Source organism: Labrus mixtus, chromosome 21 (genome assembly GCF_963584025.1).
Source record: "Labrus mixtus chromosome 21, fLabMix1.1, whole genome shotgun sequence".
Classification (NCBI taxonomy): Eukaryota; Metazoa; Chordata; class Actinopteri; order Labriformes; family Labridae; genus Labrus; species Labrus mixtus.
The window spans coordinates 21,062,081-21,077,028 of NC_083632.1; the positions used below are offsets into that span (position 1 = coordinate 21,062,081).

Below are 14,948 nucleotides of genomic sequence, written 5' to 3' on the forward strand. Positions count from 1 at the left end.
TTTAATATTTACTAGTTATCTACAATGGGAATTTGGGGAATTGAGATGGGATTTACAATGTAAAGATTTGATAAATATAGGTCATTTGACCCAGTTTAAACTGGATCTTTGATTTTAAATTGGTAAGATACGGGGCGCCGGTAGCTTAGTGGTTAGTGTGTGCGTCCTATGTACAGCGGCTATAGTCCTCCAAGCGAACGGCCCGGGCTTGAATCCGACTCGTTGCTCCTTCCCCGCATGTCATTCTCCACTCTCTCTCCCTCTCTCTCTCTCTCTGATGTCTGACTCTATCCACTCTCCTGTCTCCAAAATAAAGGCATACAAAGCCCAAAAATAAACCTTTACAAAAAAAGTTGACCAGCTATAAATGTCATATACTTCTAGAAGTATCAATATCTATTTAGATCTTATTTTATCTCCTGTCAGTGACTTGTTTTCAGTATTTAACAATGTTCTGTTATTAATCAGCCCAGATGTGATACATTACTGTACTTCAATGAGCTCACCTTCTCTACGTTATATTGAGTTCAGTTACATTCATTTGACAGCTCCGGTTACCTGCTGATTTGAATCAATTAAAAACAGAACTTTAACTTGAATAAAGATAAACGAGAACACATCCTGTTATTTTATATTCATGTGCAGGTGAGTCTTTGTAAACTCAAGTCTATACACTACAGGCATCCACTTCAACAAGCTGCAACATTTACACAAATGAACAAGTATTATTATCAGATCATTTAAATCATTTTACTTTGAAAGGACCAGTCTGCATTAAGTAACACTCAGTAACACATTTCACTTCTTATCAGCATTTACGTCTATCAAATATGTCGAATGCAGGACTCAGAGTATTTTCTCTGTTGTACTACCATTTTTTCCTCAGTGAAGTTGAATTAACATTCACATTTTTGTTTTAAACCATTAAATTGGGACTTAGGGGGTGGTACATTTAACAAGAAATCACTTAAGTCTGTTTTATCAAAGGACTTAAAATTAACTATTTGTTTTTCTCCTGTTGTTTGAAGCTGGTTTTTAGCTGCAGCTGATGTCAGACTGGGGGTCAAAGACACAAACTGTTACCTTCTAGTGTAAGAAATACTTTGCTATAAGTCAAATCAGAATTGACACATTCAAACACATGTCTGGCAGACTTGTGACTTACATTTTCATTTGAATGTCAGGTCCTTTTTATTAAATTGCCTAGTTTCCATTTTTCTATCTGGGCAAAAAAAAAAGAAAAGCCTCCAGTCAGCTGCTTGAATTGTGTTCCTGGCAGGGACAGTCCAAGTGTAAACACGTCTCCTGACTGCCATTGATTGACATGCTGTGCTGATTTTCTCATTACTGACACACACACACTTGAAGCCATTTAAAAATAAAAAAAGCATATTCCAGCGTTAAAGTGGTGTGCCTGCTGTATGGGCTTTCAAATGTCAAAGGGTAGAGACGTGTGAATGTCAAAGTCCTCGGGGTGTTACATGCTCTTCATTAGTAGGATATCAATGTTGGACAACAGTTAAAGGATAACTTAAAGCTCCTGTGAGGAGACGAAACATTCACAACAATTCCTCTTTATGACCCACAAAGGCAAACAAGACCATCAGCAACACGATTGATCATTTAGATATATTTATTTTGAATTATTAAAAAGCTGCTTGGGTCGTCAAATGAGGTGTGCTGAAGTATACGCTGCCGAAAAAGCTTTTGTTCACATTTTTCTCCTGCTAAGATTCCCAGTTAGGGACACACTAGACTGTTAAAAGACAAGAAAGGACAAGAACAGCAAAGAGCTAAGAGGTACTGCTTTGTCCACAGGGGGCGCCAAAATCAATGCAAACTAGAAATTCCTCACAGGAGATTTAAGAGGAGGGAAATAACTCGGACTGTCGATGTTCACGCCTTTCACGCAAAAGGCCTTAACATGTTCATAATCTTTTAAAGCAAACTCAAATCAATTGACTTAATGTTCATTTTTCTTTAAAAATAAAACATTTAGATGATAACAAACCTTGAAGTGAAAGGGAGACCTCAGTCATGTCACCAAACAGCAGAAAGCAACAGTGCGGGTCATTATGGACAGAAGTGATGATGTAATATCAAACTGTGTTCGTGCATTAAGCCTGATATTCCAATATAGCTCAGTGGATTATCAGTGAACAATAGGAACAGATGTATTTTAAAACTGAAGTCAAATAAGCTGTGCACTGCAGACTCTGGTCTCTTTTTACTGTCAAAAAACAGACAATAGATCTGTAGTCATTTACACAAAGATCCCAGGTATGAAACACCTGTCTCTGGCGGGTCTAGAGAGGTGGCTATTTACCCTGTCAGAGTAAGAATTTGTTTTAAAACCAACTATTAGCTTTTTTTGTGCAAAGACTGCTTAGAGTTTTCTTTACATATCAATGTAACATATTTTCTTTTATTTATTCTTTCAATGCTAAATAAAAACGTTGCTATCTATTTAATAAGACAGGTTAATAGGAAAGTAATGCACTCTGTCTAACTAGCAATGAACTAACTGGCAATGTGTGGGGACCAAAACATTACAAGTTAGTGTGCAGGAGTTTGCATGCAAGTACTTTTAATTGTAACTTTGAACATAAATGTTCTTTTTGTGTCATTAAATATTTGAGCTAATGTTGCTTTTGCTATTATCTTGTGTTATAGTAGATATTATTGGTGAAGTTGGAAAGTGTGAATGATAGATTCACACTTAAGGCCACCCCTGCATAAGTCAGTGCCCCTGTGCATTATCATGAACTCACAGGTCACATCTCCTGATCGAGTCATTCACAGCATGTTCTGTTGCACTAGGCAGCATTTTACTGTCTTTCATTTTCAGGGAGTCATGGTCGGCTAAATATACGCGCTTATGTGCTCAAGTTGGGCTGTGTGGAAAGCCAGCCTCAAGTGCACACTCGATGAACTGCAGTTTTTTTAACTTCCGCTTTGGCTTCATTGTTCAACACCAGACAACATGCGCCTGTGTGGTCCTCTGTAGCACCCATAATGTTTTGTAATAGGTGCCTCCATATGCAGCTTAGCTTGAGGTAATTTTGCCTGGGCGGCACAGATCCAGGGGGAGGCCTGGGCCCCACTTAGATTCTGATGTACCACGCCAAAATCTTGAATCAACAATTTGGGCTGTGTTGCAGGAGGCCGCTTGTGGCTTTCTTGTCGTTTCAATGTTGAACATTTAGACAATTGTAAAATTAAAAAAGGTAATCATGAGTTGTGATAACTCACAATTAAAACAATAAAAAAAAGAAAAATGCCAGCCCCAGATATAAGAGAATACCATCATCTTAATAATCCACCTCACAGTCTAAACAAGCAGTGGAGACTAAATGACCTATTTGTGTTTATGATTTACTTCATATTAATGTTGCAGATCAATGCTTCCCAATGTTCCTCTACCTGCATTCCTGCTTCTGCTGTGTTCTGCCCCTGAGCTGCACATTTAATGTAATCTCAAAAATACATTTCCACACTCGCAGAAATATGAGCGTGTGTGTGTGTGTGATTATAAACAACTGTTAGACGGATTAAGCAGGAGTGAAATCAAGGGAAGCACTTAGAAGTGATTTAATAGAGGCCATTCATCGGGACACTGTGCCACCAGCTACAGTCTCACAACACAATCTGCGCGTTGACTTTTCGGGCCTGACTGCTGCCTTTGCTTTCTGTTTATCTGCCTCCAAAAGAACCCCAGTCGCCTCCGAGCACTTTATGCTAAGTTAATTTACCCAAATATATCCACGGCATCATGGCGGCGGCGGCGGCAGCCCCCCTCGCTATTCAACATCAACAACTTTGTTAATGGAAACTTGCTGATCCATAAACGTTGACGCCGTTAGCTGGGGGGCAGTTCACATATGAATGTTAAAAACCCACACAATCAATGAGGGGCATTTGCAAAGGAGGCATAAGGTGTGTTTAATTATATCTGCGTCACAGGGTTTTAATGTGAGTGTGTGTGTGTTTGTTTTTTGGGGGGAGGGGGTTGCTGTTCAGGCTCAGGCAGGGGCCTCTTGTATTTAAATAGGGTCACATCTCGGCCTCACCTTGCAAGTGTTGTGCTATATTAAATGCCACTCATGTTAAGTGTGTTGAAAGCCTCCCCCTTGATGTAGTCAAGACATAATATAAAGGTTAAATTGAAAAATGTCCCTTCAACGCTACAGCTACGCGCCATGATTGATCTCCCTCGCACGGGCAGGAAAATGTTGGGCAGAGCTCGGCCTTTTTTTGTAAGAGTGTGAATACAAAATGTTGTAATAAGGGAGTGACGGGATTAGAATTTAAGTGTCAGTCAATCAGGATTTCCAAAAGGTCAATAAAGAAATTAGCTTAAATGCAGGCAGGAGGACGTCGGTTTTGAAATGATGGAGATCAGTCAAAACAAGCCTTTTGTTTTTTTTCTCACAGCAGATTTGCTAAAGTAGTAGAAGAGGTGTTACTGCACACATTAACGGTAGCTCTGGTCCATCCAGGTGTCCCATTTTTCAATTTTCAACTATGCAAAGCTGGGGGGGGGGGGGAGGAGAGGGGGAGAGGGGGGGGGGGGGGGGGGGGGGTTGCTAAAATCAAATGTGAGTGGTTGAATGTCCTCAAAATAAGATTAAAATATAAATCAATATTCAAAGCTATAAAAATCATTTAAGAAATTAGAAAGAAAACTCAAAATGTTGTGAGTTATGCGCTGTGCCAAGGTGATATTTTTCCTGGCCCCCCCCCCCCCCCCCCCATACTGAGTTGTGATTGGTTCAAAAGGCCAATAGGTCAATCACAGGCCTTTCACCCAGGAGAGCCACATTCAAGTCCTGCAGGAAACCAACAGCAAGGTTTAAGCTAAATTTAACCAAACCACACCAAGTCGTTTTGCTGCTCAAACCTAGAAAAGTATTCGGTAGGGAAATGTAGTTTAGATGGTTGAAGGGTCTAAACACCACTGAGAAGAAGGTCCTTGATTAGTTTAATAAAAAAATGTATAAGTGAACGCTTACGTCCGCAGGGGACACAAACACATCCTCATGGAGTTTTGCAGCAAAGAGCCCTGAAGACAAACTTTGAGGCCACCAAATGCTAACCAATCACAGCACAATGAGGGCGGAGTTAAATTAACACACAGCTTAGCGTAAGGTTTGACCGACGGAGTCCCTGACCTGTATCAGTGCTGTCCTAAATGTGCAATCCGCTCCTTCATCACGTTTGAGCGCTACATTTTGGGAGCATTGAGAACATGAACAGCACACTCAATTTGTGTTGCTGACAGTTTGAGTATTTAAAATGTCACTTTTCAGATACAGCAGAAATAACAGTTAGAGTAAAGGAGATGTGAGAATGTTGCATGAAAAAAAATCCTACACCCTTTTTTAAATCTAATGTCACATTGCACGTATTGTTTGATTTCATTTTGTAAAACATCAGATGCAAAGTCTGGATTTGCTTTATTTACTTTACAGTCTAACTGGTTTAATAATAAGAACATTTATGTACGATACTGTAGTGAAGGATTCAGTTTTATTTAGTAGCTGACAATGAGACAGTTCACCTGCAGAGCCCCATGAAACTTAAACAGCTGAATGGAATTCAGACGTCAAGGATTTCATTATTTACACCTATGATACTCTTACTGTGACACGTCCAGAAGCCCTGTTCAAGGTGTGGCTTTAGGTCAGTGGTAGAGGTCTCTTAAGCTGTCAGCAGCATGTGAATGTGTATGAATGGGATTAGTTCAGCAGCCATCAGTGTGTCAGTGTGGTGTGTGGTTGGTGAATGAAGACTTGGAGCTCAGCGTCTGTTGCTGACTTTTTAGAAAATAAAAGAAGTGGTATAATGCAGGTGCCTTTTTAAAACCCACATTTTAAACACTTCTGCATGCTGAGAATGTAGGTTTTTTTTTATTCTATTATATTAAAAATTATGAAAACGTTCGGATGAGAAAATAAAACATGTTCCACTTGAACGAGGTAGATATATTTTTTTTTTGCTTTTTCTCTAATGATTTTGTTCCCAATTTTCATAAAGTTTAAAGATTGTCAAAAAGGAGGATAAAAACAGGCATTTGATGATTTTTTCTAATGAGAAGCGATTGGACCATTAATCGAGGAGAAACTGAAGAAATAAGAGTCCTGCATGCTGCAATAACCTGATTAATTAACAGGCAACATCATTCTGAATGAATTCTTCTTTTATGAAGAAAATCATCCCCAAACTTCTGATCAGAAGATAATCTTAAATAATCCGAGTCATGGACTTTGTTTAGACTTTTAAAGAACTTTAAAACACATCATCCTTTGACATTTTATATACAATACATGAAGATAATACTTTAAAGGTAGTGATGTCTATGTCAGCAATGGACACTGAACAACAGTCAAAAGACATTATGAACTCTTTTTACTGTATTGTTCTGTGTTTTTCACATTTGATCTTTTGAATCTTAAACAGTTTCTTTTTTAAAGATGTCTTCCACGTCTCACATACTGTACCTGTACACTTTATTCTTCATCAAGTCTTTTCTGTCTCGAAACGTCCTCACAGTTCATCCCAGGTTTGGACAGAGACGGTCATGAAGGAAAAAGTTTGTGTCCTCCTTTCCCCTCACAGAGTCCAGAAGTGCAGGTTCAGGTGTTGAGGCTCTAGGATGTGTACCGGCGGCCCTGTGGTTGCCATGTGAACCGGGACATGGGAGGATCTGAACCCCGTCAGCGGCGGATCAGGAGTCGACAGGATGTAGTCAATGCTGAACTTGATCTCTGACTCCGGTTTCCCCGGCTGGGCAGGGTTCAGGTTGAGCTGGTCCTGCTGCTGCTGCCCCGGCCTCGGCCTGTCAGGGGTCAAAGGGCAGAGGGAGGAGTCGGGTTCGGGGGCCCGAGCCACTGGCGCGTGCCGATTGGCTCGGCTTTCCAAAGGGTGGAAATGTGTTTCTCCCGAATCTCGGAATCCGATTTTCATGTTCCTCCTACGCCTGCGACGACGGAAGTTTCCGTTTTCAAAGAGGTCGAGCATCGATTCACAGCCGCTGGCGAAAGTCCAGAAGTTTCCTTTTCCCTTCTCGTTGCCCTCTGTCCGAGGAACCTGGGGAAAAACATGGGATCCAAAAATAACAAAAATTAGACAAGTGAAAATAATCTGAAGAAAATGAAGAATAATAGCGAAAGGGGATACAAATAACCTAAAAAGAATACTTCAAATAATGACATAACTCAAAGTGAAGAAAGTACACTAAGGTGTGTGTTGTTGCACCTTGATGAAGCAGCTGTTGAGCGACAGGTTGTGTCGGATGGAGTTCTGCCAGGCTCTCTGATTGGAGCGATAATAAGGAAACCTCTTCATGATGAACTCGTAGATTCCTGACAGAGTGACCCGCTGATCGGGGCTCTGCTGGATCGCCATGGCTATCAGAGCTATGTAGCTACACACACACACACACACACACACACACAGAAAAACAGAAACACACTTAAATCAGTGAATACAAATGGAAAAAAAAACATTTAACGTATTATATAACCTGTCACATGATAAGGGGGATTCACACTTATATATACATTATAAATATGTTGTATTTTACCTTGCGCTCACTTAAAGTGTGTTTCTAATAAAAATGTAACTATAAATCTCTTAAATCTATTCATTATTCCTGGAAACATTCCTTACAAGAAACTGGACTTAAAGTTATACATTTTTTGTAATAAAATTCCCCCAAATTCCCATAATGCATCGTAACCATAGCAACTGTCAGAATCAATAATGCGGTAAATATTGTATTGAGTATGTATAAGATGAATATACAGTAAATAAAGATATATAGGCGACCAATCAGAGTACAGTTTGATGTGCTGCAAACATCCAGGAGACATGTTCTTAACAAAGTGCTTATTATTATTGTTATTATTATTATTATCATTATTATTATTATTATTATCATTATTATTATTATCATTATTATTATTATTATTATTATTATTATTATTATTATTATTATCATTATCATTATCATTATCATTATTATCATTATCATTATTATCATTATTATTATTATTATTATTATTATTATCATCATTAATAAGTGCTGTAGAGACTGATGACTAGTCTAAATGGACTGCTTCATGTTCGGGAGGGTCTGCTGCACAAAAAGTATACTACAACACCATTCACAGATACAGCTCTGAACTCCCACAACACAAAGAGAATCGAGGAGAGTTGTGTTGTTTTTGTTTTAAATTCTTCTAGAATAGGGACACATGAACAAAAAATCAGGCTGAAAATGAACACAAAGTTCAGACTGTCTTCTCAGTGGAGAAATCAAGAACGCCGTGATTAACTCGATCAGGATGGGATGGAAGGTTTTGAATTATTTTTGTTTTGTTTTATAATAAATGGATGCATGGAATAAAGCTGTTGCAGTGAAAATTTAAATACTGAGGTAAAAAAAACAAAAAACACTTCAATTAATGGAAAGGGTTAGGGTTAGGGTTAAAAATAACAGTAAAGTGTTATGTTTTCAGCAATCACAACCCGCTCAGACTATATCATCTAAAGTCACTTAATTTAACTTTGACTGGACACTATTGTATGCCGTCGTAAAAAGTAGAATTTGATTTTATAACAATCAGAAATATATTTAATAAAAATGATACAGTTTTTTTACGACAATAATCTATTTGACAGAAAACATTTCAGAGCTCACCACTTGTAGAAATAAAGCCTCATTACTACTTTGAACCGCACTACATATGTAACTACATCTCTTCTTTGGTTAATTTTTAAAAGCTATGAAAAATATTTCGCCCATAAAGTTCTGAGAAAGTGTCCAAAATTGTGAGGATCAAAAAGTTAATTTGACATAAAAAAATGTCGACACTGAAGAACAAATATCAGCCAAGTAATGTTTTTTTATATTATTCAACATCTCTTTTTAGAACCTAAAAATGTGTATGACATTACAGATCATTTGATGTGAAACAGTGAATTATAATAACACTGAGGGAAAAAGAAATGTGAATACCTGTAAGCGGGTCTGCACATCTTCTTCTCCTCGTCCGTGCTGGATGAAGGGTATCCGTCTCCATCGTAGTTGAAACAGTTGAAGGGGTAGTTGGAGTTATTGAACATGTCTACACCTGGAGGAGTCGTGGAGGTGTGGGGTTCACAGCAGCACCCTAACACCCTGTCCTGCTGCTCTGTTCTCCCATCATCCTCTGCTCTGCTCAGCCAGCTGACACTCAAGGCTCTACTGGAGACGGCTGCCTTAGACCCCCCCCTCACACACACACACACACTCTGCTCCTCCTTCTCCTGCTCGTCCCAGCTGCTATCCAGGATCGGCTGTTGGTCCCAAGGACTTTAAACTCTTGTTGGGTGTCCGCTTAAGTGTTTTATCCCGTCCTGAAAACAATTAGATTCACAAATGTGGATTTTAATTCAATCCCCCCACTTGGTACAAATCAATTTTACAACCAACACTGCACATGTTTAAGATATCAAGACGAGGCCCTATTGGAAAAATCCTCAAGATTTGTGTCTTTTTCATTTGAATTTGACCATTTTAGTACAAACAAAGCTGTACTACAAAGTATTACAAACATTAAAACAATAAACTTACCTAAAGACCTCTTGCACTGAATAATAACCTTTACCAAGGAGGAAAAAATAATAAAGTGATAAATATTTGCTGGTTTGTTGAACTTGTAGCAGTGCAAATTTTCCTGCAGGATTTGGCTAATAATAATAATAATAATAATAATGATAATAATAATAATAATAATAATAATAATAATAATAATAATAATAATAAGGCTAATATTTGGAATTAAAATGTCATTCTTGAGTAAAAGGATGTATTCCCATAGAAGTGATGTGTTACAGTAAAAGTCCAACAAACAAGAAATGCGTTTAAAAGTGCACTTCAGTTCTCCAAAATTGCCCTGGGCTGTGCAGCCTATACTGAACAGGATATATATATATATATATATTAATATAACCCTGGGTTGTCAGGTGTCTTGGCGTTTGTTGAGAATATTCAGAGACTTTCTTTCAATAGTTCAGGTCAGAGCCCGACCCTAATTGTAAGGAAACCCTTTTAAAGCCGTTTGAGTCTCTAAATGTAATATGGGAGGTAGAACTTTCAGTAATCAGACCCCACTCCTTTGGGATCATTTGGCAGACAGACACCCTCTCTACTTTTTAAGTGAACTCAAAACTTTCTTTTTGATAAAGCTTAAACTTAGGGCTCGCTCAGCCACGAGTTATGCTGCTATAGGCTTACACTGTGGAGGGACCTGGATGACTTAGGTCTCGTCTCTTCCTCTCTCTGTATCTGTATGCATTTAAATCATATTACTGCATGTCACTGACTATAACTCTTCATGTACCATGAAAGTTGCTCACGATTTATCTTCCTTGGAGTTTCTGAGCTCCCTTGGACCTTTTGTCTGCTCTGTTTAAAGTGTCCTCAGATAACATTTGTAATGAATTGGCGCTACAGAAATAAAGTTTATTGATTGGTTGATTAATTGATTCAGTATTGCATTTCTAACAACTTATCCCTCTTTGAGCAGTTTGTGGGAAAATGAAAAAGTTGTGGAAAAATGTAGATGACACAGCGTCATAGCTTTACTGATAACCTGAAAGACTTTTGAGAAAACGATTGCATGCGCTGTCAGCTATTTTTCTGCCTTCCACTTCTCTCATCTCATATTGTCTATTTTTATGTTAAAGGATATGATGTCATGTTTTCTGATCACAGGGGGGGAAAAAACATTTTTTTAAATTGTCCAAAAAAAATTCTAAATAAGATACTTTAGTGAAATGATTTCCCCACTACCCCTAGTTGTTGTATATTATATGAGACCTGCGGATGGACTTGAAGGTGTTCCTTTTTAATTTGCACTTCATTGAGCCGGTCCAGTCCAGGCAGACTCACAGTAGCACCCTGAGCGAGTGTGCTGGACAAAGGCCTCTGCTGACCCGCCTCCAGCAGGATTCTGGGTGGTCTGCTAAACTTGTAGTCCGCCTTCATGTTTTATTTAGCTTCTTTTTATAGCCTAATCTCTGTAACTGTACTCAAAACAGCCAGCCCCAAACCAACAAACAACATCCTTTGCATCTTTGTTTTCTTTTTCTTTCCAGTGTGTGTGTGTGTGTGTGTGTGTGTGTGTGTGTGTGTGTGTGTGTGTGTGTGTGTGTGTGTGTTGTGTCCACTCTGGCAGACGTTTAGTCAACTACGGGAAGTTTTGGAGATGCTATCAATAATGCTCTATAATGGCCATAAATTGTTTCCGTGTCTATGAAACAGGGGGATGTGTATTTTGAAGGATCTTAACGGGGCAATTGGAGGTCTCCTGTGGGGCGACAGAGGCCAGAAAACAGCCTGGGGTCTGCGGGGCCTCTGTGTGTGGCCCTGCTGCTGCAGGAGAGGCTCATGGGAGTTTTAATGGTTAATGTAGAGACATAAAAGCAAGGTTTTTTATCTTTACTTTTTATAATGGAGCTGCTCAAAGGTCAACATTAATCTCAATGTAAGGTGCTGACAAAGACTTCTTAGATCATTTATAAAAAGTTAAAGGCTCCAGATACTGTACACTTTTTTAAAGATTTTGGTTGAAATTGTCTTAATGTCCTGACAGACATTAACAATTCATGTGCTCTGAAAAAGGAACGAAGGAAATCTGTCATCTGTAGCAGTTTGTAAGCCTGTAAAAACCTCGACCAATGTCTGTCACGAGGTACCAATCTGATGAACCAATCACATGCCTCCCTGTGTCCCTGTTCACTCTCTACTCCTCTCGTGCACTAGCCCACACTCAAAGTGCTCCATTGGCCGCTGTGAGTAGTAAAATAGTCATGTTGTTTCTACACAATGCAAGAGATGAGCTGGAGTCCGCTACGAAAGCAACAGCGCTCTTGCGTGTAAGTGAGGGGGCGTGGCTTTTGAGGGAGCACAGAGGGGAGGGGGGTGGGTGCAGACGGAGCACTGAGGGAATGCTTTCTATTTCATGCTAGTTTTTTCGAAAATGACCAACCCTGCCTTTTAAAGTGATCTCTGATGTGATCTCAACTGAGTCTTTTTGTGTCTCTATTAACACACAAAGTTAATTTTCTAGAACATTCCTGTTTAAAAAAAACTCCCTTTTGCACTATTTAAGACGAGAGAAAAATATGAAGTCAGGCTGTGCAATATGTTGCATTGAAGGCAGCGAGCAGTGTTGAACTGCTAGTCTAACAACCATGATTTTAAATATGTAAAATAAATCCTAAATTTTACATACAGGTAAAAATAAAAAAAATCCCCTGAGTGTGGGTTTAACTGTGCAGGGCCAAAGCTTAGTTTATAGTATTGAGGTCATATAACAACTTACTACAGAACTACATTATAAAACATTTACATTCATTGCAAATAAGTTAAAAAAAAGGATGTTGTGTATTTGTTGAATTGCTGATTTTCTTTTATGAAATATTTTACTTCAGGGCCTCTTGCTGCAACTAACATTATCAGGATGATCATTATCATGACCTGATGACTTTAACTGTTGTAATTATTACTTTCTGTCCTGTTTCCTGCTAATGTCACTCATACTTTTACTATCTTTATTGGCACTATAGCCACATGTCTGTTTCATCTGTCGTTACAGTTTGCTCTGTCGTTATTTGTCTCTATCCAGCTCTCTCTTTCTGTCTCTCTCCGTCTATCCCTCTTTCCCAGCCCATCACAGTCACAGCAGACATCTGTCTAACATGAGTCTGCTTCTGCTCCAGGTTTTCTGCCTAGTAAAAAAGCAGTTCTGCCTGGCTACTGTTGTAGTGTTTTGCTCATGGTGGATTCATGTTTGGTCTCTATAAATCATATAACAGAGAGTAGCTCTAGACCTGCTCATTTTTGCACAGTGTCTTGAGATAAACTTTGTTATAAATTGGCCCTGATTAAATATTATGGTATGAGCTAGGGCTGTGCTCAATAAAAATCAATATGGCAATATATCGTCATGTGCTCCTTGTATGGATGCAGATGTTACAGATTCAATACGGTTGCAAAGCTGTCATGACCGTTTTGAAATACATTTGATCTATGCTGCAGTTCATAATAACACCATAGCCACAGCTCTGGGATTAAAATATGTTCATGTATTTCTAGGATCTCTGAGGAGCTGAATTTAAGTGTTTGAAGTTGTAGGATCCTTAATATGCATCTGCTGTTATTCTCAACACTAGAGAACAGCTGTTGTAGTGAATTCTGTGTAGGACATAGTCATGATCCAAAATCAATGTATATCACAATATGTATCGTATGGTGGCCTCTGTATCGTGATACACATTGTATCGTGGGGTTGTGGGAAATACCACCCAGTAATATGAATGAGCTGAATTATACAAACATGGCCCTGAATAAAGAAAGTCATTTTAACACAGTTCTGTACTTTAATATGCTTAACGAGCCTTTTACATAAGAGTTGTTTTTAACATTGTATTTGTTTTCACAAGACTTTTCTGTTACTACAACTGTCATATATTTCACTATATAATATCAAGTCACTGCAATCAGCTGAAACATAAGCTGACAATGGGTACTTTTCTGTCTTTTTTCTAATAGTTTGAATACATTGTGACGTATTAATCGCGTTCAATTAAGAACCTTTCTGTTACAGCAAAAAATCCAACATTTATTTTTGGTAAAGGATCACAACACGTCCATCACTACTGAGGAATAGGTTGTTCGGTTAATCTATGTGTTGTTGGTACAACAATGCAACAAACACGCAGCCACCACGGTGTCAGCTGTCAGGATTTGTATGGACCTCCTTCAGAGCAGCGGGGCAGATTGATTGAGAGACATTTCATTTTCATTTCATTTATTTATTTAAAGGACAGTGCACATTAATCAACATTTCTGTAAATGTGCCAGTGTTAGCCAGCAGGCTAATTTTCAACTGTAGTCCTTTGGCAAGATGTTAAGCGAGGCACAGGGTGGCTAAAAAAATAAAAAACATGTTAAAGAATACACACAGCAACAGATAACAACAGTATAACACGATGCCACTATACTGGCTCCATTAAAACATATAACCATACAACTTTTCTGAGCAGCTGAGAGGAGAGGAGGAGGAGGAGGAGGAGAAGAGAAGGAGTGGAGGAGGTCAGTGAGGCAGGTTGGTCTGAGCTGAGATCAGATAAGCACCTCCCATGACCAGGCTTCCTCTGTCTGCGGCTGCTGCAGCGATTACAGCCGACAGCCTGCCTGGTCACTCTCCGTCTCTCTGATGGTTGTCTCACAGTCCGCTTCCTCCAGTCAGAGCTCCATCTGTGTGCCTGTGTGTGTGTGTGTGTGTGTGTGTGTGTGTGAGTCTGTGTGTGCATGCATTTATGTAAACCAACCAAGAAGTGTTTCCGGGGGCTGTTCTGTGAGGAAAGGTTATCAAAACACTCCAGTGCAGTGGGAACTGTAAACATGCTCCTGCACAGAGCCGAGGCTGAGGGCCGTTTTTCCTCTGCATGGTGCTGTGCAGCCGCCCTCACTGCATCCATTCACTGCTGCTGCAGATAGGAAGCTCCACAGCTGGCCTGTGTGCACCTGGGTGTTCAATCACCCAGTGTGTACCAACACTTACTGTTCCCACTCATTGGGACGTTTTTTTTTTCTTAATCTTGTTTGGCTTCCCCAGATATCTTTTGCATTTTGGTCCAGCTTGCTGATGTCCAATTTCTAGTACAAAGAGACACACACACCTTCAGTACAACAACGAAACCTGATGGACAGCTTTAGATAAGTAATGACTTTAACTTCAGTCAGCAAAAAAAGGGATGTTTGTTTAACATTTTCTGACTGAGATGAATTTACCCAATTAAAAATGAACAATCTTTAGACAGAGACTGTAGTATCGGATCTTGATTTAAGGAAAAGTTTTCTTTTCAAGAGTGTTGTTGAGATCTAAAGGTTA

At 39.2% G+C, this 14,948-nt stretch overlaps 1 protein-coding gene across 1 annotated transcript; it reads right to left on the reverse strand.

Annotated features, from left to right (window-relative positions):
- Window positions 1-6,225: 6,225 nt before the first annotated feature.
- Window positions 6,226-9,218, reverse strand: foxl3 (forkhead box L3). The gene is made up of 3 exons (XM_061028302.1): window positions 9,023-9,218; window positions 7,258-7,426; window positions 6,226-7,089 (listed from the first exon to the last, which is right to left on the reverse strand). Exons 1-3 carry the CDS (start codon window positions 9,127-9,129, stop codon window positions 6,613-6,615), a joined length of 753 nt encoding a protein of 250 aa, XP_060884285.1. The 5' UTR covers window positions 9,130-9,218; the 3' UTR covers window positions 6,226-6,612.
- Between the last annotated feature and the right edge of the window lie 5,730 nt (window positions 9,219-14,948).